The sequence below is a fragment of the Vombatus ursinus genome, unplaced genomic scaffold, assembly GCF_900497805.2.
Source record: "Vombatus ursinus unplaced genomic scaffold, bare-nosed wombat genome assembly UNPS02014775.1, whole genome shotgun sequence".
NCBI lineage: Eukaryota > Metazoa > Chordata > Mammalia > Diprotodontia > Vombatidae > Vombatus > Vombatus ursinus.
The window spans coordinates 8854397-8879344 of NW_020954553.1; the positions used below are offsets into that span (position 1 = coordinate 8854397).

The following is a 24948-nucleotide window of genomic DNA, read 5'->3' on the forward strand; positions in this document are numbered from 1 at the left end:
TACCCTGTGCAAACCTCAAGACATGCCCAGGGCAAGCAGCAGGAAAAACCTTCAAACTAACTTTTTATTGTTTTCTTCATCACTACCCTCCTCCTCAACCTAGCTAATCACTCCTTGTTAACAAAGAAGAAAATAGTCCAGCAAGGCTAACCAACACATCAGCTGAATCTGACGGTATGTAATGTTCCACTCCCATAGTCCCCCACTTTTGCAATGGAGGGGGTTGTTTTTCTAAACTGTTCCTGGGGTTCACTTGGCTCATTATGACCATATCATTCAGGGCTTTTAAAAATATTTTATTTACCTTCCTTCACTGCGCACATGTAATTTTTCAAGCTAAGCTGCGCTCCGGCCTCTCTCATGCCAAGGACGCCGTCTCTGGTGTCTCTCATCCTAGGACCTAAGTGCCTGATAAGATGAATTGTAACCACTTCTAGTCCAACCCAGAACTATGGCTCCCCAGCTGCTTCTCAACATCTTTCCTACCCATGGCTTTCTACCTCTTGCTCTGCAAACAATCATCAAAGCAATTGTACCCACTGGGGAAAGGATGACTTGTCAATCAATTGCTCCAAACCCTCCCTTCCTCCCTCCCATTTCCCCTAAAAGAAGAGAATTTGTCTTTCCCTAAAAGAAGAGAATTTTCTCAAGGGCAGAAACTAGGGTCTAGAAGGGATCTTTTGGCTTGGAATCCCATTGTCTTAGGATTCTGTACCCTTCACCCCTTTTATCTAACCTCCTTCATTTAACAGATGAAGAAACTGAAGACCAGGAAGGGGAAATCATTTGCCCTAATACATACAGGTGGTCACTGCTGGGATTTGAACCACAGTGCAATCAAAGATGACCCTAATGAGGATGGTGGTGCCACACAGGGAAGCTAGGAGAAAGGCAGATTGATGACTCTCATTTTATAAAACTTAAGATTTTTCAAAATGATTTCCTAGAGTTAAATATATATAGACACATACATATACATATATCATATATGAATATATGAAGAGAAGGGAGCTGGCTAAGGTCACCCAGCCAGTATCACAGCTGGGACCCAGGTTTCATTGGCTCCAAGACCAGTGTTCTTACAGAATACCATACTCAGAAACAGGTGACGTCTAGTCAGCCGAGTTTCCTGGGGGGCAGGGACTAGAGCTTCTCTCCTGTTTCCTGCAGAGTCAGACACAGGACTGGGCACATAGGAGACAACAGTAAGACTTAATAGTTGGTGGGAGAGCTACCTCTCAGGCTGAGGTCTAGGAAGAATCTAGTCAGTAGGCAGAGGGAAGGACAGAATGACCCTTTTTTAAAAAGAACTCTGACAAGTCCAGGTTCCTTGGTTTTCCTTTGGCAAACTGATGTCCAGGGTGTGTTCTGTTCAAAGCGAGGCTTCCTGGTGATCTTGGCCTCACATGCCATCCTTTCCCCAGCTCCTCCTCGAGCCCCTCCAGGGCCCACTTCCACCTGCTGAGGGTTCCTCTCCCACAAAGCTCTTCTTTGTGTCTCCCTCTCATAGGGAGCTGTCTGCCCTCCTGGTGTCCAGTGCCCTTTGCAGGCCTCCTCAAACCCAGAGAAGCCTTGTTTTAGTCTTTCTTCATCCCACTAAAGTTCCTTGAGAAGCTCTGTTGAAGTCCATTTCCTTGTCCAGTGCTTTGTGGTTTATGGAGTGAGTCTATAGGTCCATGGAGGAGGGAAGAAGGGATGTAGCTCCTGGGGATTTTGATAAGCCTTTTTCAAGAAACCGATGCTTGTGAGAGTAAGGGGAAGGGATTATTTGGGTAAAAAATTTATTATTATTACTAAATTTAGAATAAAAATTTAAAGGAAATTCTACTGAAGATAGAGGGGTGGCTTCTGCTTAGAACATTCAATCTAGAAGAGTCCTCTTCCCATTTTCCACATGAAGAAACAGGCCCAAAGAGTAGAAAGGACTTTGTTCAAGGTCACATTTTATTAAGTGGACTAGAAACCAGATATTCTAAACTCATAACCCATGGCTCTAGAATTTCTACTACATTCCACTACCTCATTTCAATGAAAATTCAGCAAGGTGAGTGGGCCTGGGTTTGTCCAGAGGAGCCCCTAGGTGAGGAAAGGCCCTAGCTCAGCTCTAGCTGGTCCTGACCTTTCTTCCAGAGGAACTGGGGGGTGGGGTGGGGGGGGGGCACAGCACGAGTTTAGCAAGGTACCCCTATAGCAGATTCTGATTGTTCTGCCCTGGTTCAAACCAAATCCGCAGCAGGACAATCCCCAAGTGCCTCATCGCTTCCTGGATGAAAGCCCGCGCATAGTTTCCCTCCCTTCCCAAGTACCGCCAGCACACCAGCTCTGTGAATGCCTTGTCAGCACCCCCACCCCCCATCCCAGAAACCCAGACTCCAAATTCTCTAAAAAGGAGCTTTATTCATTGCATTTCAATTCATGCAGTTTGAAGTCCATGCAGCGAAGGAGACGAGCATAATTATTCATTTGCTTCTTCAGGGGAGAAAATTGGGGGTGGACAGGTGGAGGGAAAAAAGAGGAGAGCCCCAGTTTCCCTGGGACAGAGGGGGTCCAGAAGAAATGAGACACTGTGCCTGGAGGCAAGTTCATCGTTGAACACGAAAACTGTTCCTGCAGCTTCCAGAGGTGGATGCTTCATTCTGGACAGGGGCAGGTGAGAACCGGCCAACCGACCACCCAGTGACCTAGGGTATTGGGTGCATTAGCCAGAGGTGGCAAGTAAGGTTAAGGCAGCTGTTGTGGGAGCTACTCCCACACCTGGAGAGCTGCTTTTGGGAAGAAGGGGCATGATGAGGGCAGTCTTTTGTAGCCACACCTCAAGAAAATGTTATAAATATGTTATTGAATATTTCCCATTTCAATAGCATTGGACATACAGCTCAACATACTGAAATATTGATTCCTTTATAAAACAAAAAAAAAAAACAAAAAAAGAAAAAGGAAATGAAAAAATATTGCATCTTTCAGTTGGCGATTTCCTAGACCGCAGCATGGGCTGTGTGCACCAGTGTCTTTGCCCGTGGGAGGCTCTGGGGAAGGTGGGACACTCAAGCCAGGCCACAGTGGCAGAAATGGAGTCTGTATGGCCCCGTGCACTGGCTGTGCTGGATGAGGCCCCAGCTGGGCTCAGTCACCCGTCACCTGAGGGGTCTGCCCGTCGGAGGCCTGGTTAGCCGACTGGATGAACATGGGCTGTGCAAGGTCCTGGCCTGCTGGCATGGTGACCTGCTGGATCTGGTACAGCTGCTGTAGGGAAAGGAAGGAAAGCAGAGACCCCAGAGGAACGTCAGTCTAGGCCAGAAGGCCCACTCCCAGAATGCCACCCTCTCCCCTCCCACCTTAAGGCTTGGCGCCCTGCACTCATGCTATCAGTTGCACCCAAAAGGCCATGCCTAAGCCAGGCCCCAGGGGCAGGCTCGTTGTGGGTGGCTCGGAGCTCGGCCTCCCTCTGCGCCCCTGAGAAGAGGGCTACAGCTCAGACTTCTCTCTGCTGAGAGGAAGGTAAGGCACAGGAGCACTGTGCCAGCAGTCACGATGACGAAGTGGCAGCGCTAGAACCCAACAGAAGCCCCCTCTGTACACACTGCTTGTGAACGGAGCCTTCTTCCTCTCCTCTTCCCCCCTGCCTTCCCAAGTCCAAATGCAGGACCCACCACAGACCCTCGGAGAAGGGGGAGGGGCAGGAGATGTGGACATGGGAAGACACTAGTTCCCAAAGCTGAGGGCCACTCTCTTTTCTACAAGCACCGAAGGCTCCACCTTGGAGCCCAGCCGTTGGTCACATCTTGGGAAGCCCTCTGTAGTCGGGGTGCTTCTCCCATTCAGCTTCCTCAGGTGAGTCCAGGCCAGACACTTAGGTCTGGAGGCCAGCCTGGGTAGAAAGGCACTGCACTGAAGAGTCAGGAGACCTGGCTTCAGATCCTGACTGTGTGACCATGAGCAAGGCACCTGAACTTGCTGAGCCTGTTTTCTCATCCATAAAACGTGGGTAACAATCCCTGTATCCCTCACAGGGCATGTCATGACAAAAATACTTGGTAAACCTCAGAGCACCAAAGAAATGGGATCACTCACAGCCAGTCCTCCTTCAATGATAGGAATGCGGCTCTTGCTCACCTCCACCCTGGAAGCCACCACAAGGCAAGCCTTTGTCCCTGACTCTCTGAGGACAGCTGAGGGAGCCCTCTCACTGCCCGGCCAGCTGGTCTTGCCTCTTTCCTCTTCCCCGATGACTCCTTCGACGCTCCCCAGAGGGGAGAAGAAAAGATGACCCAGCCTAAAGGCTCCCCTCTCTGGCAGGCCCAGCCTGTCTGGGGCAGGCCAAAGTACCTCGCTCCTGGGTTAGGGAAGCGTGACCTGGAGAGGATGTATCTGCCCATGGGCACTTCAAACACTCCAGGGATGCATGTGCTTGGAGGGTCCAGGGTCTGGCTCTGGGGCAGAAAGGCAAGGTCCTCCCTTCCCTTTTCAGGGCCTCAGTTTCCTCCTCTAAACAATGAGATAATGGGACCAGATGATCTCTTAAGTCCTGCCAGCTATTATCCTGATGTGTGTCTTGTTCTTAAAGGATCCTCAGGGAACCTTCTTCTTGTTTTAGTAATTTCAGTCCACCATTTGTTTCTAACAGAAGGAAAGCCCAGCTGCTGTAATCACTCCATCCCCCAGGCAGCTCTGAAGCTCTGTCCAGGCCGATGGCTGCCTACCAAGGAACCTCCCACCCCTTCCCCTCTCTGAGACCATGACCCTACCTGTCCGTCTGTGAACTGGCTAAACTGCTGCTGTCCTTGCTGGACCTCTGTCTGTGTAATCTGTGGGAAATAAAAAGAGGAAGGGTGTGCAAGTGAGCTGCGGGCAAAGACCCAGCCATGCAGGCCCCAACCTCAGACTCCAGAGGCTCTCTATGAGGAACCCCCAAGGCCATATTACACAAGCACCACCCCAGGGTGGGCCTTCCCATTCCTGCAGTGATCACCCCCGCATACTCCTCCAACCCCAACGTGGTCTGAACAAACCAATGGGATGGCGGAGGACATGACTTTCATAGGGGGTGGGCTCGATGCTAGAGAAGGTAGGGGGCTAGCTCTTATGGCTGTAGGCAAAGCTAGAGCAGGACCGCAGAATAAATAAGGCAGCTGGGGAAGGGGACAGTGATGCTTCCTTCCTTAGAGGGTTACAGACACAGACACACAGACACTTTTCTCTCTCTCCATCTGATTCCAGGATAGGGATCAGAAAGGGCATGGCAGGTCAGCAGGCTGGCCTTGGCTAAGAGGGCTTGCAGCAAACCTAGAGCTGCTCTCTTCCCACAAGGGTCAGAGGAAAGCAGGGAGGACTACATGAAGGTGAGGGCGGTACTACTTACACAGACACACACAACCCTGCCCTTACCCATGGGCTAACATTAATAAATCAGGGTGTGGGTTTAAGAGAAACAATTTGTGAACAGAACTTAAAAGCAAATTTATTGACCTATGCCTATGTGAGATGCTGTGACAAGTGGAGAATGGTTCCAGTCCATGAGGAGGCTCCCATGGCTGCTACAACAGGCAGAAGGTCCCATGCTCATTAGTTGTAGATGGCCAAGCCACGTCCACTTTCTGGACCTCGGCCTCTCTATTCGTAAATGAGAAAGTGGGACCAGAAGATACTTAAAGTCCCTTCTATCTCTGGCATTCTATGGTCCCAAGAAAACAGAATTTGCCTTTAATTTCTGTAAAGTGTTGGTACTACCCAGGATCCTGTGCGGGACTTGAATGGGTCAATGTGGTGACGAATATCTCCAACTGCATGTCCTCCCAGACATCTTTGCAGCCCACATACACACATACACGTGTTCAAACACTGTCCCCAATTTTCCTTCACTTTTGTTCCCTGCTCTCGAAAGCTGAGCCCTGGGGAGCAGAGAATATCCTCTCCCCCCAGTGTGTATACACATACACAGGTACACACACACAGACACACAGAGACACACACACAGACACACACGAGACTTCCCAGAACATAATACCAGCTCTCTCGGGGAGGCTGAGAAGCACATAGAAGTAGGACTAGGCATCTTAACAGTCTGAATGCAGGAAATTGGGAGAACATGATATAAAGCTAAGCTAGGGTCCCAGGTTTGCAGAAGGGCTCTTTAAACATCCCAGAGCTGTTCAGAACCTGGAAGCTTCATTTTTGGCTCCTTCCTTACATTTCCCCAAATGAGATCTTTGGAGACCTGCTCTAGAAACCTAAGCCTGTCACCACTGTCAATAGATGCATCACCAAAGATGCAATTGTACCAGACAGGTCCAGTTCTCAAACGATTGCTGCTTTTTTTGGGTTCAAGGGAAAAGGATCCATTAACAATGTCCCCTTTCTCCCTCCAGCAATGGGCCCACAGCCACTTCCCTTCACCGTCATAATCCATGGAAGCCATGTCCTTTCACTTGCTCCTCTCTCGCCCCGAGTGACAAACCCAAAGTCAATGGAAGCTACCACTCTTTATGCCCTTGATTCTCCCCCTAGGCATGACAAGGTTCCTGTGACTCCATGAACAAGGAGCTTGGAAATCCCAAAACTACTAGAGAAGGAAAGGAGAACAGTTTCCTCAGTGGAGGGGTATCTGCCTACCATAAGGGCAAAAACCAAGTGTGAAGATTCAGTCTGAGCAGGCTTACTAATAGATAAAAAAGGTTCTGGGATACAGGCTCCCCAGAGGTGCCACAACTGAGCTGCTAGGGCAGCCTGTCACAACTCTGCCAACCTAGGGCATGGACTCACATCACTGGTCTGTGTCTCTCAGGCATCCTAGGGACGCTCCCCTCTGCACAAGGTTTGACTCTGACCCTACAGTTCCTGATGTTCTGTGAGTTCCAGATTGCCCATGCTAACAACTAAAAGAGTGGGGGCTATAAGCAGGCTGGCCTCTCTGGATCCCAAGCCCAAGTCATTCCAGTGAGGAGGAGGCCTCCCCCAGGGAGCCCCTCTGGCCTCCAGCGGTGTCAGTACTGACCTGCTGTGCACTAGCTGCAAGAGTCTGGATCTGTCCCTGAACAACCTGGGTGCCTGATACAGGCTGCGCTAAGCGGATATACTGCAGCTGGCCGGCGTTTAACTGCACCTAGATGGGGCAGACAGACAAACAAACAGAGAGAGACCTTGGTTAACCTGAAGCATGTGAAGGTGATTATTTCCATAACTAGAGCCAAAGAAAACTCAGTCCAGGAACACAGACAGTCTTTTCCTAGGCAGAGCCTGTCAAAGTAGGCAAAAGAAGTGACTGAGCAAGGCGGGGAGGGTTTCACTGACTTTGGAAAAAATAAAATGGCCCCAGCACAACTGCTATTCTTGTGATTTCAATGAAACTAGAGAATCTCCTAAGTTGCCAGAAATATTGCACTAGCTGGCTACCCTTTCCAGAGCAGAAGACCCACCACTACCACCAGCCTGAGTCCAGCGGCTTTCTCTCCTCCTCTCCTTTCCCTTTCTACCCCAGCCCAAGGGAGGCTGAGGGTGGGGGCTGACTGATCTGATGTTGTGAAGAGCTCCAATGTCTGCCAGGGACCCAATCAAAGATGGCCATCGCCCTGCTCGGTAACCTTAGTGCTAACTACACCCATATCTCTCTAGACAGAAAGTGAGTGCTGTGGGCCAGAGGGACAGGGGTAACAGCAGCTGGAGGAGACAGTTTTTAGGGGCCCCAGACCTTCTAGGTTTGCCTAGGTCTACATTGCAAATGTCAGCATGGGGGGTTGAGAGTGGGGAAGAGACAGGGGTGAATATTAAAAAAAACACAAACAAACCATGAACTGACTTTCACAGAACATTCATACTGGCCTGGGCAAGCAAAGATTTGAAAACTCCTTGAGATTCACACACGCTTGTGATTCAGATTTTTAAAAATACTAACTGTGCAGCAATGAGATCCGAGTGTGCCCTACACCTAACTAAGCTTCTTTATGCTCCAGTGAACCAAGGAAACATCATGCCCTATAGGCTACAGATGAACAGAGGGCCAGAGAGGCGAGAGAGTGAGAGGACACACTCTGACCCCAACTCTTACCCGAAGTTAATCCTAGAGCTCTAAACATTCGTCTACAAATAGAAATGAATGCACCCAGTAAAAGAAAGACATATGGTAAAGCAGGCAACTTTAGAAAAGCAGTTGGGTTACAACTGTGATTCGTATTCAGCTTGCCTATACTCCTGGGCTCTCCACTCACCTGCGCAGGAGAGGTTCCTACGGACGTTATGTAAGAGCAGCTTTCCTAAATTCCCTATAGGATCCAACTCCCCTGCAGGGAATGTCACTTTTCCAAAGGTCTCCACATAATGCTGAGTTTCAGCAGGAAAAGTGCTGATGCGACAGTGCTCTGCCCTCTGTGGGGTTAAATAAATAAGAGGCTCTCCCGCAAGAAAGGGGAGGCTGTGAGCCCCAGATGAGGGAGGGAAGGGGAGGAGGGTGGTGCGAAGAGCTGCAGAAGAAACGGGCAGCTTCTCTGAGCCTTCAGATCTGCAAAGCTATTTTAATGCCTCCGCCAGGAGCCCTCCGTGGGCTCACCAGCCTTTATTCATTTGCTCCAAAGACCAGAGTGAGCTAGACAGGGCCACAAGGAGTCACCTTGGCCCCAACTCTGTGCCCAATGGCAGGAAACCTCAAGGCTTGAGGAGGAGGAGAGGCTTTCTGTGGGGCAGCAGCTTGACCACGCTAAAACCTAGTCCAAACCCCAGCGTGCTAGTATGACTAGGCAATGTTTCCTTCAGTCATGGGGAAAGGTGGAGGACGCTTAGTAAATCTCATCTGCTGCAACATAGCTGGTTAGGGTAGGGTCCCAGGACGAAAAGGCAATTAGAAAAGATTGATAAGGTCATTGTCTGTAAGTCCCAACACAGAGCTGGGAAGAGAGCTGGACAGACTGGGGGGGTGTGTGTGTGTCAGAGAAACACACTGGCTGCCTGAAAAAGATCTAAAGAGTGCCATGGAGGGAGGACCTTTGTGACAGAAATGGAAGTAATGAGTATGGAGTGTCAGGGCCAACTTGAAAGAATTTCCAGAACTACTGGAGCTGTCACAAAGTGACTGAAGGCCTTCAGGGAGAAGTGAGGGCTCCTTGCTGGGGGATGCTTTAAGTCAGTCAGTCAACAGACATTCACTGAGCCCACAATGCACCAGGCACCATGCTGAGAAGGGATTCCCCCCAAAGAAGGGATCCTGCCCAAGGAGGACACTAGATGCCCTGATGTTCCTTTTGGCTCTGAGATGCTGGGATTTGTGATGATGTGATCTGAGAAACTACTGGCGTGACAAAGGTCCAACTGCAGACTCTGCAGGGGAACTCCAAGTTTCTTCTTGGTTTCTGCTCTGAAGGCTCGTGTCAGTGAAACCACTGGCTCAAACCCCTTCATCTTCTCCACCAAAGGGCATGTTCCAGATCTTCAGGACACTTGCCTACATCCCCTTCAAGGCAAAGCCTCCTTCCATTACTCCAAAATGAAGCAACGTTCTCAGTTCTACATGTGGGACGGCTTTCCTTCCTGCCTCATTTTCTCTGAAGCTTCCCCTTGGGCCCTGAATGTTTGCTGAGCATGCTAACCGCCCTGCCCCGATGACAGTGTCTCATGACCCCTACCAGGGGTAAGAAGAGCTTTGCCAAAACCACAGCCCAAGGGGCTCAAGTCTCTGAGTCTTTGAAGGGCTGTCATAGAAAAAAGGAATCAGATTGGTCCTGCTTCACCCGAGAGCAGCACTGGCAGCAATGGGCAGAAGTGGCAGAGATGCCTATTTTTGGAGTTGTACAAACAGGGGAATGGGCTGCCTTGGGAGATTCAAGTTCCCCCATGAATGAAGGTTTCTTGGTGGAGGATGGGTCACCACTCAGATCGGATGCGTTCTGAGACCTGTTTCAATCCACCGCCTCATCTTCCATGGGAGACCTCTCTCTCTATAGGGGTTATGCCACTTTGAGGCCAGAGTCACTGCAAAGGTTCCAACTGCTAACACATCTACTCACACATGCTTCTCTCTGTGTGTGCCCAGGATAGGATCAACACTGATGTCGTATGCATGCAGAGAGAACGGTGGCCATTCTCAGAATCCAGAGGCTCACCATGGTCCTCTCCTGTTCTCTCCCTTCTCCCTCCCTTGACTGTCACCAATCTCTGTGCCCTCAGAGGATCACAAGGAACTAGAAAGGTAAGGATAACGCAATGTAAATGGGTTGAAATGAGCCACAATTCCTCCTGGATGAGCAAGGAATGGAAGGACTCCTACAAATCACTTTATGCCTATAAGAGATACCTTTAGTAGAAAAGTGACCAATGCAATGAACTGTTAAGTCACAAGGTAACCAACCCAGAAGATGATGAGGGGTGGGAGGAGAGGTAAAGGGAGAAAAGAGAAAGGGAATGGGGAGTTGGGAAGGAAGAAGTATGGAAGACGGGCAGAAAAGAGGGGAGATAAAGAAGAAAATAAGAGAAAGGAAAGAAAGAGAACAAGGAGGGGGGAGAAAGGACGGGGGAGGGCAGAATGGAAGGAAAAGAGCAGAGAGAGGACAAATCAAAAAGCCAATCCTACTCAGAAATAAGATACTTGTGGCACAGGGGGAAAAAAAAATCAGTCCACACTGAAGCAATGGATCAGTTAAATGAAAGCCAAAAATACACTTTACTGAGGCTCCACTGGGAACTGACTCATGAATATGCAACCAGTGTATTTATGGCCTTCCACAGACACCTCTCTCTAAGCCATCTAGAGGACTAATGCAAAGGGCCGGCTGTGCGGCCTCGGGCCATGGGCTGGACGTCTCCCCAGCTCACTGGCTGGGAGGCTGGTCCTCTCAAAGCCTCTGGGACAGACAGGCTTACCGGAATTTGCTGGATTTCCCCTGTGTTGGTGATGATCTGTTGCATCACCTGCATGGTCTGTCCTGTGCTGCTTGGTGTCTGCTGCGTCTGGCCCTGGGGCTGGGCCTGGACGATCTGCACCTGCTGGCCTTCTCCAACCTGCATCGTCACTGGGGTGGTCTGGTGGCAAAGGACAGGAAAATGGCTGAATTGGGAGGCCAGCAAGATGGCCTAAAGGCTAATAACAACAGCAGGAAAGACACTCTTTGCTCAACTGCATTTCTCTTGACTGGTGTATTTGCCAGTGAGGGTCAAAAACCAAAAGAGTCAAAGCCTCAGGAGTCAGAAACAAAAGAGGAAGGTTAGCCTGATTCTTGGGTCAATTCAAGGACTCCTGAACCCAAGGAAAAATCAACTCTCCTGTCACCCCAGAGCTACTAGCTAGCCTGGCACTGCTCCTCTCCAGGCTGGATTAAACCTTGCAGGCCCACTCCTCGGGTGGGAGCCTAACGTGAAACCAATCAACCAAGAGTCAGAAGATGCAGGATCTGGCCCATGGCTCTTTCCCCTTCAAAGCTGAGAAATCATAGGGAAGGCATTTCTCCTTAGGGACTTAGCTGCCCTACCTATAAAAAGTGATACCTGCTTGAAGGAAGAGAAGATGATCTCCTAGGTCTATTCGAGCTCTCAAACAAAGGATTCTGGGGCAGCTAGGTGGTACAGTGGACAGAGCATCAGCCCTGGAGTCAAACCCCACCTCAGACACTTGACATTTACTCACTGTGTGACCCTGGGCAAGTCACTTAATCCCACTGCCTAGCCAAAAAATCAACCAAACAAACAAACAAACAAATAAAAACAAACAAAAAAACTATAAGATTCTAAGAAAGTCATTTTAGTCTCCAAATGGATCTTGTCCTCTAAATGTTTGCTGCCTTTCCTGTTCCAGCTTAGTGACCACCTGGGCAAAATGCAAGGGAAATTACTGATGCCACCGGACATATAAGACCTGGGGAAGGTAAAGAAAGAGAGTAAAACTTAGGTTGAAAAGTGCCTTTAATTTCAAACTATTAGCCAACATTTACTGAGCTGGGAGGATGACAAAGGGAAATAATGAATAGTCACTTTTGAACCATAAAGGTCTACATAAATGTCTGCTGTTACTATCATTACTATTACTAGGTGCAGAGCCCTGGTCTCACAGGGTTTTCCTTCAGTCTTTCTTTCACATTCAGGTGGCCAAATCACATCAGGGTCCACCTATGCCCAGGGCTGAGGAGGAGCTGCCGCGGCTACGCCTTTGTTCAAACACTCAACATGGGAAGAATCTATTGGATTTGTTGAATGAACAAATGGTAGTGCAGTGAAGATCAGCTGGACTTAGTTTGCTGAGCTCTAATGTCCTTCAGCAAGTCCTTCTTCATAAAACTAGGAGACTGGACTAAATGCTCTCTTGGGCCCATTTCACTCTGACAATTTCAGATTCTATGGATGCATGAGTAACTTCATCCAAGAGGGTGAAAGAGTTGCTTTGGCTTGGAAAAGATTTCAAATCTTGCCCTTCCCTAAGTCTACCACATGTGCCTTCCCTAACTTAGACATGTGGTAGGAAGAGACAGGAGACCAGATCCCTGACCAGCCCCTCCCTGTGGATCTTCGTGGGAGAGCTGATGACGTAAGACGTGAACAGGAAAGAGCTTAAGAAGATCCTTTTCCTCCTCTGCAAAATGAGAGAGAAGAAATAATGACTTCTAAAGCCCCTTCCAGTTCAAAGCATCTTTGCTTTAACTAAACAAGTGTTCAAGAATTTCTGATCTGGATTCACTCCAACAGGGTGACTGACTGGACATAAACAGTGGATGTTGGATTTAGAACTAGCGGGAACCCTAGAAACCATGACTCCCTCATTTTACAGGCAAAGAAACTACAAGTGGGAGAAGTTAACTGGCTTCCCCAAAGTGACCCAGGACACTGTCCTCTGTACCATGCTAGCTTTCATGAAGCATTAGGAATTCTCAGATGAACACATGTGGTGTGCTGGATGTCACAACCTAGTGCCCTTGTTCCTGAGAGGAAGCACAGACTCTGAAAGCTGTAAGATATAAGAAGGATTTTGATAAGTGGATCCATAACATTATTAATGGAAACTTAAGGTGTTGGGAATATTATGTCAAAAGAGAATCCAGAGTAATCACACTGAGATGATGATGATGATGATGATGATGATGATGATGACGACGACAACAAATAATTCTTTAAGGTGTTAGTGCTTTGGAGGCAGCACAGAGAAAAAGCTTAGGAGACAAGAAGCCTGGGTTCCAGTCCTGCCTCTGAGACCCTAGGAGAGTGATTCAGTCAACACTAATTGTTCTAATTCTAGTGGCACAGGAGGGAATCTATCTGCACTGGTAGGGGGACTTTCCTTACCAGGAATTCCATCCACCAAGCCTTCACTCCCTCTGCAGGTCAGTGCTAACCTTAGATCCTTTAATCACCCACTCAGAAACAGAAGAAGGGCAGGGAAGTTCTAGACCTTATAAAGATGGCATCTAGGGATCTCCAGGCATAGGGAAAGTTCACTGTGATAGCTTCCAATTTTATTGCAGGAGAACAGAATTTGCTTTATTGAAATTTTAGGGTGGTAGATGTGGTGTAATGGGAAGGCCACTGGTCTTGGAGAGCCAAGTTCAAACCCTATCTGTGGTGCTGACTTGTCATGAGACCCTGGAAAAGTCATTCGGCTTCCCTGTGACTCAGTTTCTTCCTATGGAAACTGGGTAACAAACACACAATTTACATCACAAAACTATCATAGGAAAGTACTTTGTAAACTTCAAAGTTCTACATAATGTGGGTTAACTACAATTTGCCCCTAATTCTATAGGAATATACTTATTTTGCTTATTAAGAAGACATACAGTTAAACCTCCACAATTCCAGAGGTGCTCAGATTTTGGGGGTGGGAATGGAGAAGTAGAAACAGCACCAAGAGAGTCTGGGAAGGGATATTTGACTGCCCTCTTGGCCTCAGCAGCCAATAAACTAAGCCCCTTAGCCAAAGGGGGCAGAGGCCATGGGTGATCTGTTGACCACTCACTGCCTAAATGTTATCAGAGACAGTTTCTCCAGAAGCCTTGGGAGATATTTCTAAATCATTGTGGGAAAATGAGGTCTCACGTAAATTCTGCTACTATGTATTAATATGTAGTATGTGCTGCTGCCTGGGTTAAATTGGCTACGGAGAAAACTACTTGGGATAACTATCCACGATCAGCCTTTAGAAGAAAAGAATGGAGGTGAGTGTGGCCCCAAACACTGCAGCCTCAGGTTTTAACAGAGGGAACTGAGGCTTTCTGGGATAAAAAGGATCAGAGATTAAAATGAATAAGTACAGAATGCCCCAGGAAACCCCTGCCTCCAGGAAGGAGAGTCCACCTTCTGGGAGCTGAGGTAGTTTCCTCTATGGCCTCTCACCAGGCCTCAGGATGCCAAGTGCCAGCTGACTGACACCAGCAGGGTTGGGCAATGGAGGGAAGCTGGCATTGGTTGTCATTCCTTTCAAGGGTCTGAGTTTCTGTTCTGGAATGAAAGCTCCCAGAGAGTAAGCCTGGTCTCCATTTAACTTTTTCTACACAGACAGCACAACTCTACACGTGGGCCCCATAACATTTTCAGAAGCTCTGATCCCCTAACCTAGCTCCTTCATTTGACAGATGGAAAAATGGAGGCTCCCCAGGCAAGGAGTTAGTGTCCGAGCTGGGACTGAAACTCAGGAAGACTCATCTTCTGCTTTTGTCTGATCCCATTTGGGACACTATGCTTGGTTCTGGACACCACACTAGGAGGGCCATTAAATAAACTGAGCCAATCCAGAGGAGGGCTCCAGAATTTTGAGGGGGCAGGACAACTCCATAATAAGAATCAGTTAAAGGAACGGCAGATTTTAACCTCAAGGAGAGAAGACTGTGGTGGCCCAGGGCAGCTGAGTAGGTGGGGATTGGAAGCAGCCCATGGGATACGATTGCTGTTTTCAAGTATTTGAAAGGTTGTCATGTGGAAGATGGATCAGATTGGTTCTGCTTGGCCCCAGAAAGCAGAACCAGGAATAATGGGTGGAAAAGGCAGAGAGGCACATTTTGGCTCAGCCTGAGAAAACTTCCTATCACAACGAAAACAGGCTGCCTCAGGAGGTGTTGGCTTCTTCAGCTCTGGGTGACCAGAGACATTCTAAGAGGGGATTCCTGCTCAGCAATAGGCTGGACTAAATGCCCTCTGAGGCCCCCTCCCACACTTGAGATTCAGTGTTTTCTGTGACTATCTTTTGTATCTAGGCAGCCAATCTTTCTTCTCCATTTCCCTCCCTCTCCCTATAACAACATAGTAACTAATGACTTTTGAGTCCAGGGAAAAGGGTTTTTGGACAACCTAAACATGGCTGGCTCACTGACCTGGCCCTGCTGAGGTTGGGCAATGATGATCTGTCCTGACTGGATGGTGGTGGTGGAGGTGGTGGTCTGCTGGCCAGTCTGCTGACCCTGGACCTGGACAGCTGCTGCAGGCTGCTGGGCCAATGTGAAGTAGTACTGGACGGGCTCGGCGGGAGTCACAGATTGGCGCACCTCTTCCTGTGGGGTGGAAGCAGATCCAGGTAAGAGGGAAAAAAGTGACACACTCAGCAAACAGCAATTGCAAGAGCCAGAGCAGTGGCCGCCGTCTTGGTGAATTTCCACTCTTTACCCAATACGCTCGGCACATTCCCTGCCTGATGCTGATCTCTCCACATCTAAAGACAAGGGAGAGTGGAATTCCAAGAGCCTGGCTAGGCTAAATCAAACTAAAAATAACTGATTTCAAAGGCCCCACAAAGCACCCAGCCAAATTTCTGAAGTATAGCATAATCACCCATTTCATGATGAGTTGCAAATAATTACTGCAGCTAAACCCCATGCACCAGGCGGACTTGTCAGTAAGCATCCTTGAGGCCTGCTATCTCATCGAAGTGCTAATGGGAAGGTGCTCAGGAAGCACTGTGGCGCTGATGCCTCATCCTTTTCTCCCGTATTAACCCATCCAAAGAACAGTACTGACTCAATCTGATGCAGCAAGAATGGCAAAGAGTTCCACTCATCTGGTGGGATTCGGTGACTCACTGCTTCACAGGGCCACTGCAGCTCTGCAAGCCCAATGTCAGGGCAAAGCCCACGGCAGCCTGCTCTCTAGAGCTCTTTTTTCACTGTAGGCAATCACAACCCACATTTCTTTCCTGATTCCAGCAGAGGGGCTTGCACAAGCAGGCACTTAATAAATGTTTACTAAATTGACTGTATTGAACCATGAAAGCACTGTCCAGGGACCTGCTGAATGGCTTTCCTTCCAGCCAGGGCCTGACCCACCCTTGCTGGCGTGCAGTACCTCTGGTCAGGCCCTTCTGCCCCCTCCCACAGGGAGGGCTATCTTCTCACGAAGTTCATCTGGGGTTCTCCATGGCAGAAGGAGTAAACAGCCCTCTCCCAGCCACCTTGAGCTCACAGCTGAGAGTGTAGGATGTTTACACACACTACAGCATGGTTGTCTCCCGAAGAGTCCAGGGCTGCCTTGCCACTGAGAAAACAAAAGGTAGCCCAGAGTCCACCACCAACATTTCTGGGAAGGTGGGGCCCTGTGCTAGACCCTAACAAGAACAACAATAAAAGCTTCACAGAGATACAGAAACCAAAGAATCACTACCTAAAATCTGTCAAATAAAGACATTACCTCATTAATTCACTAGCTTAATCTAGGCCAGGAATTCTTAACCTGGGGTCTGTGATTTAAAGAAAAAAAAATGTGATAACTATATTGCAAATTAATTGGTTTCCTTTGTAAATCCTATGTATTTTATTTTTTGCACTTAAAAACAACCATTCTGAAAACGGGTTCATAGGCTTCACCAGAGTACCATGATGACACAAAAAAGGTTAAGAGTCCCTGTTCTAGAATAATGGACATTGCAATTAAAAAAAACATGTTCCTGAACAGAAAGACTAGAAGAAAATACCTTCTTCAAGGCAGAAGAGACATTCCTAATCTGCTGCACAGTCCCCATCTCCCACCCTGGCCCTCCACCCCTCCAAGCATTTCAGAGTTTCCATGCCTCATGGAATCCATGCAATGGAGGGTTCACTGGGATCACAACCGTGATGCCAATGAAGTGCAAGCTCCAACAATCCAGAAGCGAGGACTCAATCCCTTCGTTGTACAGGGTAGAAATGGAGGCCCAGAGAAACAAAGTGATTTGCACAAGGTCACGTAAGGTGTAGAGGGACAGAAGTGAGTCACCTGCAGGCAAACCCGGTGTTGTTTCTGCTGACCCATGCTGCCTCTCCTACCAAAGAGGGAAGGCTTTGGGAAATCCTGCCTCCAAAGAACTGACACACAGTTGGAAGACAACAGTGTGGAATTAAGCATGTGCCTGCAAACATGTGTAACTGGTAGTCTTTGTCACAGGAGGGGATACAAGGGTGAGGACCTGTGCTGGTAAATGACAATGAAGTTCTAAAGAAGAAAGGCTCTGTATACCACTCAGCAATGGACTATGTGCCTGCTACCCAGAAAGTGGCTCATGTCCCAAGGGAACAAAAAGGAAAAGCTATGATCTGGGAAAAGTCACAACTTTCTCCAAGTATCAAAGTCAGTGTCTGTTTCAAGGTAGGCCACAAACCTTCTGACCCGGCTATGGTGGCCTGGTTATTAACGTATGACCCCAAAACTGTCCCTCTCCTCTCTCTGGGGTTGGCTTTTCCAGCAAGGGCATACTGGAACATCTGAAGCTGGGGAAGATGGCAGTGTATTCTGATGGAAAGGGGAGCTGTCTTGCTTTGTCTTTCATATGTCTGAGGCGATCTGTGACAACAAAGTCTGCCTCAGCCTCATGAACACTGAAGGGGATAGGCCCCAAATCCCAGAGTGGGTTGCTCCCCCCTGCACTGGGAAGTGCCCTGACAGCTGAAGAGCCTGCTGGAAGGATTGTAACACTCTTGATTCCAAAGTGAACCCTTGTACACAAAGGAAATAGCTTTCTGCCTTCATAAAGGGGGCTTTGGAGGTTTATGTATCACAGTGCTCCAGGCAGAAACAACTTTAAACCTGAACCTGTTTAAATTGGGGCACAGGGAGAGAGGCCTGCAGTCTTTTATTTCCATTCTGTAACCTCTGTTGCCAAAGCAACATAACAGTGACACCTCTGGCCCCTTCTCCCCAGAATAATAGACGTTAACCTGTCAGCTGGGCCTGTGCGGCAGCAGAGATAAAATACCAAGTGTTACCTTGGCCAAAAGACAGCCATGTGATCTGTATATTTTTTCCAGAGTTGCTGAAACAGGCTTCATGTATCTTTTCCACCAAGAAAAACTATACTATATCATTGATCATTGAAAGTAAGGACTGCATTGAGAAGGTATCCCCTGACTTATTCTGGGGTACTATAGGGGAGAGGGAGCTGTGCCAAGGGGGCTTCTCTATCCTTCCCTGCTCCCCCTCTGAATGTTCTCATCACCACTGGCCAAACGCACCACCAACTGACATGAAAGGAAACATGATCCTTTTAAAAGACAAAACCCCAAATAGCCCATCCAACCCTTTCTGTAAGCAGTGGCTTGTGGATCTGCTTCCTCTGATGTGGCAGCACCCAAAGAAGCAAGCAGAGAAGGAGCTTGTCAAGCCACTAGTGCTCACTTTCACGACTGCAGGATAACACAGATGGTATAACAGGATAACCAGGATGAGACTGTTATCAGTTGAAGAGGTAGCCCTTACCTGAAATTATTTTAGGACCTGGGCCAAGTTGCTGTGAAGTATCAGAAATGAGAACACATTATTCTTGGGAGGTTCCTGTTCCTTTCCACTGGAAAGACTGGGAACACAGTGAGAGGGGCAAATGCCAGAGCGAATCTGTGTGGTTTATAGGACTACAAATAATGGGATGAAGAAACTGCTCCCCAGAAATCACTGCCTGGAAGAACAGGGATTTCAGCAGACAGCATCCTCCAACTCACCTTAAAATAAGGGTCAGATAAAAAGATCACAGGCCAGGGAACTTTTATTTTCCCTTGACCTCTCTTTGTGAATTCCCAGAAGCCAAGAGGCCCCAATGGAGGCCCGTCCGCCAGCAGCCTCCTGCCACAGCCCCGGCTGGAGAGTCTGCGGCCAGCTCCTGGACTGCTGGGGAGAGCAAACTGCTGCCTCTTTCAGAAAGAGAGATTTGGAGAGTTGGCTGTTTTAAAGTGGCTCAAGAGATGCCAGCCTATTTGGAGCAAGGGAGAGCTTCGTGCCCACAGAGGATTAAAAGTGCTATCTTGGAATTTCAGGCCAGCTTTCGGCAATCTCAACCCTTCAAAGGCCAGACAGCAGCTGTCCTGAATGGGAAGCCAATCAACTGCTCCACTAGCTACAAAGAGTTAGACCTGAGCAGAAAGAAGCTGTTTCAGCTCTATGGACTCTAAAAAGAGCCTGAGCCAGGGCTTCTCCAGGGCCTTCGTGCTTGGGAGGAGGCACTGACTGCAGCCTAGAAGGAGCCAAAAATATGAAGAGGGAATGACATGACCCCCAGAGAGACCTAAGAAATAGTCTGGTAGCCCCAACAAGAGCAAGGAGGAACATGGGAACAGAATTCCTCACATACCTCACTGTAAAAGGAAGCATTTATTATATAAAGGGGTGAAAAAATTCTAACAAAGCAGAATCTGTTTGTGGCTTAATTTGCTCAGGATGGGAAAGCTGGACTGACCCCTTCCTACAGGTTTTTCACCTACTTTAGGTACTCCCTGGGAATGGGGCCAGAGAAGCCCATGCCCACGCCCCCTGAGGCAGCACTGCCTCCCACCCTACTTGTGGCCAGGATGCCTGTGGCAGCCTGCCGCTGTAAACATCCGACTGAAAGCTCCTCCAAGCACCTTACAGCTTCCAGTCAAGGATGTTTACAGCGGCAAAGACTGCCCAGAGAAAGCTGGGACATAGCAGTGCTGCTCTTGGAGGGTAACAGAGCCCCTTCAGTTCCAATGGCATGGTGCATCAGAGCCAGAAGGGTTCTGTACTCCACCTCCCCCAACTTGGGCCTTCCCAGGGCCTGCTATTCTCACTGACCGAGACAGATGGGCAGAGTGTGCAGATTCAGTGTGACTGCGGCCAGAAATCATTGACCACAGTGTCACTCATTACAAACGCTTAACACCTTACATTAAAAATATAGGAAGAACCAAGACTTAGACCCACAGCCGAGGGGCCTTGGAGTTTGCCTGACTCAAGCCATCTCCTTTCACAGATGAGAAGAATGAGTCTTCAAGAGGAAGGGGAAGAAAACTGCCCAAGGTCACAGACCAAGTGAAGTGTTGGCGACAAGCCTAGAACTTGGGTCCTCTTTACACCAGGTTTCTTTCCACTATCCATCAGAGATTGAGAGCCTAAGAGGATCTTAGAGGTCAACCAGTCCAACCTCCTCATTTTACTGAGGGAGGAATTGAGGCCAGAGAGAGTAACTGATTTACCCAAAATCACAGAGGTAATAAGTAGTAGAGACAGGATTTCAACCCATTTCCTAAGACTACACAGCTACCACTTTCTATTGCACCATGCTGTCTCCCACTGTTTTTCTGTACACTTTAACCTAAGTCCCTAAAACCAAAGGGAAGAGAACATCCTTCCAATTATGTTGAGGAACGATTTGTAGGTGATGCATGATGCTTGTTCTTTGGATTAAAGGCAATGAGGGGCAGAGGAAGGAGTGGAGAGTGAAAGCAGGCCATTTGTCCTTGATATTGTTTAGGGAACTAGCTCTTTTGGGGAAAAAAACTAGAACCTCCTGTTTGCCACAAACACCAGTGCCTGCACTTGGGAAGGTTAGGTCAATAAGCAAACTTTACACTTTGGTGTAATCTTCAGAGCATGTTCCCTCATCTCAAAGTCACAGTGTGGTAAAGCTGTCCCCAGCCAGGATGGAGGGAGTAGGAAGGAGCCCACGTGGAGTCAGGAGGTCTGGGTCTGAGGCCAGGCTCTAGCACTCAGTAGTTAGTATTACAACGGAGAGGTGACTTCTGCCCTTTGGGCCTCAGCTGTTCCATCCGGATTTGACTAGATCCCCAAGGTTCTGGGCAGCACTAACAGCCTTTGTATCTGTCTCTGAGGAGAAAGAGCATGGTCTTGGATGTGGTGTTGAGTTTGGAAACCCTTAGAATGGTTTGACACTTGCTAATTGTGTGACCCTAGGCAAGTCACTTAAATTCTCTGGGTCTTAGCTCCCTTATCTATAAAGAGAGGATAATAATACTTGCAACACTATCTTCTCACAAGGACTGTTATAAGGAAAACATTTGTAAACCCTAGAGCACTACAGAAATGTGAGTTGTTGTAAGACATGTGACTCTGGGCAAGTCACTTCATCTCTCTCTGAGCCTCAATTTTCTCATCTGTCAAATGGGGATCATCATATTACTTGTCCTACTTACCTTCTAGAATTGTTGTAGGAAAAGTGCTTTGCAAACTATAAAATATCGAGCTAGTTGTTATAAAGAGCTAGTGCCAGAAGCATTCTATTTGCAAAATACCCTCCCACCCCCACCCCAGATTCTTCTTTTGGATTTCCCTTATCCCTCCCCTCCACTCCCCTGCCTTCCTCTCTCCCATCCCACTCTGTCCTGCAGAGTTACACCCCAGGCCCTGAACAAAGTAAGAACAGGCAGAAACTTCCAGGGTGATTTGAGTTTAGGAAAACAGAAGCAAAAATACAATTAGCTACATTGGTCTTGGAAAGAAATAAGTTCACTTAGTAAGAACATTCAAAATGCTTTGGACTCCCTCCTTCCCCCAACAATGAGGACATGATTCTATTCCAGCTCACCTGACGCTTGGGAGGTTTCAGTTCATCTCTTGGAACAATATCGATGAGAAAGTCGAACTGGTCAAATTTTGTAATTGCCATGGCGATGTCATTTCTCTGCAACAGTGGGGGGAGAGGGGAGGAGAAGAGGGAAAGGAAAAAGAATGAAACATGGGCCTAAGAACAAATGGCTTCACCTGCCTCATATACTCAGACTCAGAATTCCGGGAGAACAGGTGGCTGGTGAGGGCACAATCCCAGGTTATGGTTTAATGATTTTTCATAGGTGCACCCATGCTTTTTATGCTATTCTACTCTCCCTAACCTGTGAAGACTCAAAGCCCCAAGTAATCAGTCACATATGGTGGTGAGGTGGGAACAGAATTGTATGGTGTACACGATTTCCAAAGACTAAATCCCTACAGATCAAAAACATTTTGATCAGGCAGATACCTTGTGGCCAGGCAGTCCCTCAAATGGGTCATATAAGATGGCATGTTTTTTCAGGAACTAAATAAAGAATGGCACATCTTGGAAAACAAATGCAGGAAAATCCTTCTACCAGAGCTACAATCCTGTGGGAGGCATAGGGCAAGGGTTCAGTCCTCTCTGGAGTCTAAATAAGTCAAAGCCTCCAGGACCTGTGATTTCACAGGCAGAGAACTCCTTCCACCAATGCAGATGCCAACTTACCTATCTATAGCTCACATTCTCAGAGTGCAGCCTGAGGCTCAGAAGGGTCACAGTGACTTGTCCAGGTTCAAAAGCTAATAAGTGCCCCAGGCAGAACCTGAGCTCAGATTCTACCTGGCTCGAAGTCCAGCACTCCAACCACTACACACTCTGCCCCTCAGTTTTCTATATACTATTCCTTAAAGCAAGGCGACAATTTCAACCAATCTGGACAAAAATTCTTTAAAATTGCAGTGTGCATTTTTGGTGAATGCAATACCTAAGCCTGAGGCTGCTATGAGTATCAGCAATAGATGCTGAATGTGGGATTCAAGGGGTCATCAAATTGGAAGGTAGATTAAATCTCTGTCTGGCTGGAGACATGTTAAGTGCCCATTTTCTGGGTATCCTTATTAAAAAGCAAAAACAAAATCCCAAACCTCATCTGACCCCAAGCTCGGCACTATAATGGTGCAGTGACTCTTCTAACTAGATGGCAGAGAATGGAAAATTTCTGGGGCTTTTTTTCCCTTCCCTTGACTGTGATGGCCCCAAGCCACTGAAATGCAAAACTCCAGTCCAACATTCTTGCCAACAGTGAGTTTGATAAGATAGTAGTTTGCTAAAATGTGGGCTACAAACTCTCCAAACCTGAAGCAGGGCACATCAGACAGTGTTTGCCAGGGTTCAGTAAGATGAAGGTGCTATGTCACAACTCTCTAAATATAATTTGTGGAGGGAAAAGGAAAAAGGGAGGGGGGGGAGAGGCAAAGAGGCACCACTTCTACACAAGAACAAAATGTTCTAGACCACTTGGGAAATGAAGGTGTTCTTGAATTAGTCCAACAGTGGCTTAAATTAGGATGCCCACATCTAGACCATAGCTTTATAAAAAGCAGCACCAAGTACTGGTGTTGATTGCTAGTTCCTGGGGGTAAGGGGAAATAAGTCTTCACTCTTACTGAAAAAGATAATAGAATTTCCACCACAGGAAGTCAGAGCTCCAACTAGAATCAGAGAATTAGAAAGGAACACAGCATTTGAACTTGAATCTTTCCTACCACACCTCTAATAAGGAGTATTCATCGAGCCTTCCTATGAAGACTCACCTCACAAGGCAGCCAATTAACTCTTAACTGTTAGGAAGCTTTTCTTTAGAACAATCAAGAATCCATCCTGCTACAAATTCTGTCCATTACTTTAGCTGTGCCTTCTGAGGCCCATCTCTTCCTCATGGTAAGCCTTCATATACTTACTTCTAGTTCCCCCAATCTTCCTTCCTCTGGGCTATAAGCAATCGTCATATGATTGTCTCCAGTGCCCTCCTTCCTCTGGATCTGCTCCAGACTGTTAACACTCTAAAGTGTGGTGCCTAGAACAGAGTTGGGTGCTCCAGGTGGAGTGTGACCAGGGTGGAGACCAGCAGGACTCTTATTCTTCATGTTCTGGATACTACGCCTTTTTTTTAAATGTAGCCCAAGATCATTAGTTTTTCTGGCTCTGCAAACCTTAAAGTACTATATAAATGTGAATTATGCTTGGTAGCATTGGCTGCCATGTTATGCTATTCACTCACATGGACCTAGCAGCTCATCAAAATGCTGACTCCTTAGGATTTGATAAAAATTCCTATTATCTTATGAGCCCTGGTTTGGCCTGAAGGGCAAAAAGGGTAAGGTGCTGCAGTCATTACATGGTGGCAAGTATGAGAAGGGGGAAAATTAACATTCTTCCAAGAGAACTGACAGCACTACATTGTTCTCCCTGGGAAGAAGAAGGCAACAGACTGATTTGAAAGAGAAGAGATAATGTCCTGCCTCTGGACTAAAACCACACAAGCTAAGCAGACTAGAGGAGGGAAGACATCCGATTTCTCCCAGCCTGGAGCAGCTGCTGCCAATTACCTGGAGAGTCCGGCGTTTATTGTCTTCTGTGTGGATCCAGGCTCGTAATGTCAGCTCAGTGATGAATATCTGGGCAGCCTTGGCAAAAAGTACAGGGGCTTCAGCACTTATCATCTGGAAAAAAAATCAGGGTTCTCTGCAGGTCTCATAGTCATGACCACTAATGCTCCATTTACCTCCTCTCCTGCCCCTAGGGAAGAAATTTAGGGCCTAGAGGAGGGGGAGTGGAACCAGACAGAGGTGATTGGGAAGCAAACAGTGGAGGGATGAGTGTGAGAAGACAACAACGCTGTCCTTTAAGAAAGGGTTACAGAGGAGGCATGAGTCAGAAGAACTGGGTTGGAGTTTTGGGTCAGCTCCTCATCAATCAGTCACACTTCATCTTTCTGTGTCCATTTCCCCCTCTGTAAGAGGAGGATGAAGTCTCTGTCTTACCAATCTCTTAAGGAATCTATGAGGAAATGAGACAAAATGTGGAAAATGTGATGATAAAAATATTAATAGCAGTACTTTCTGTGAAAGCAAAAACAAAAAAAAAAAAGAAAGAAAGAAAAGAAAACAAGTGAGTCTCCTAGAAACCACAACCTAAAAGCAACACCCTTTTAAAGGTGGGTCAGGACTGTGATCTTCCTAGACAAATAGTGAGAATTAATATGCTGTCACTACTATAAAGCCTTCTAGAGCTCACAGGGTATGCCAAAA

At 47.7% G+C, this 24948-nt stretch overlaps 1 protein-coding gene across 10 annotated transcripts in view; it reads right to left on the bottom strand.

The window, feature by feature from the left end:
• Positions 1 to 2377: 2377 nt before the first annotated feature.
• NFYC (nuclear transcription factor Y subunit gamma) overlaps positions 2378 to 24948 on the bottom strand; it is a 100534-nt gene continuing 77963 nt past the window's right edge. For 9 of the 10 annotated variants that reach the window (XM_027864534.1, XM_027864531.1, XM_027864528.1 and 6 more), the window contains 7 exons: positions 24247 to 24360; positions 21692 to 21787; positions 15270 to 15446; positions 10843 to 11001; positions 6992 to 7099; positions 4746 to 4805; positions 2378 to 3243 (listed from right to left, as the gene is read on the bottom strand). In XM_027864534.1, the coding sequence (XP_027720335.1) occupies positions 3124 to 3243; positions 4746 to 4805; positions 6992 to 7099; positions 10843 to 11001; positions 15270 to 15446; positions 21692 to 21787; positions 24247 to 24360 (834 nt within the window). In that variant the 3' untranslated portion in view covers positions 2378 to 3123. The remainder of the gene's footprint in view (positions 3244 to 4745; positions 4806 to 6991; positions 7100 to 10842; positions 11002 to 15269; positions 15447 to 21691; positions 21788 to 24246; positions 24361 to 24948) is intronic. The other variant, XM_027864526.1, reaches the window with a different exon arrangement.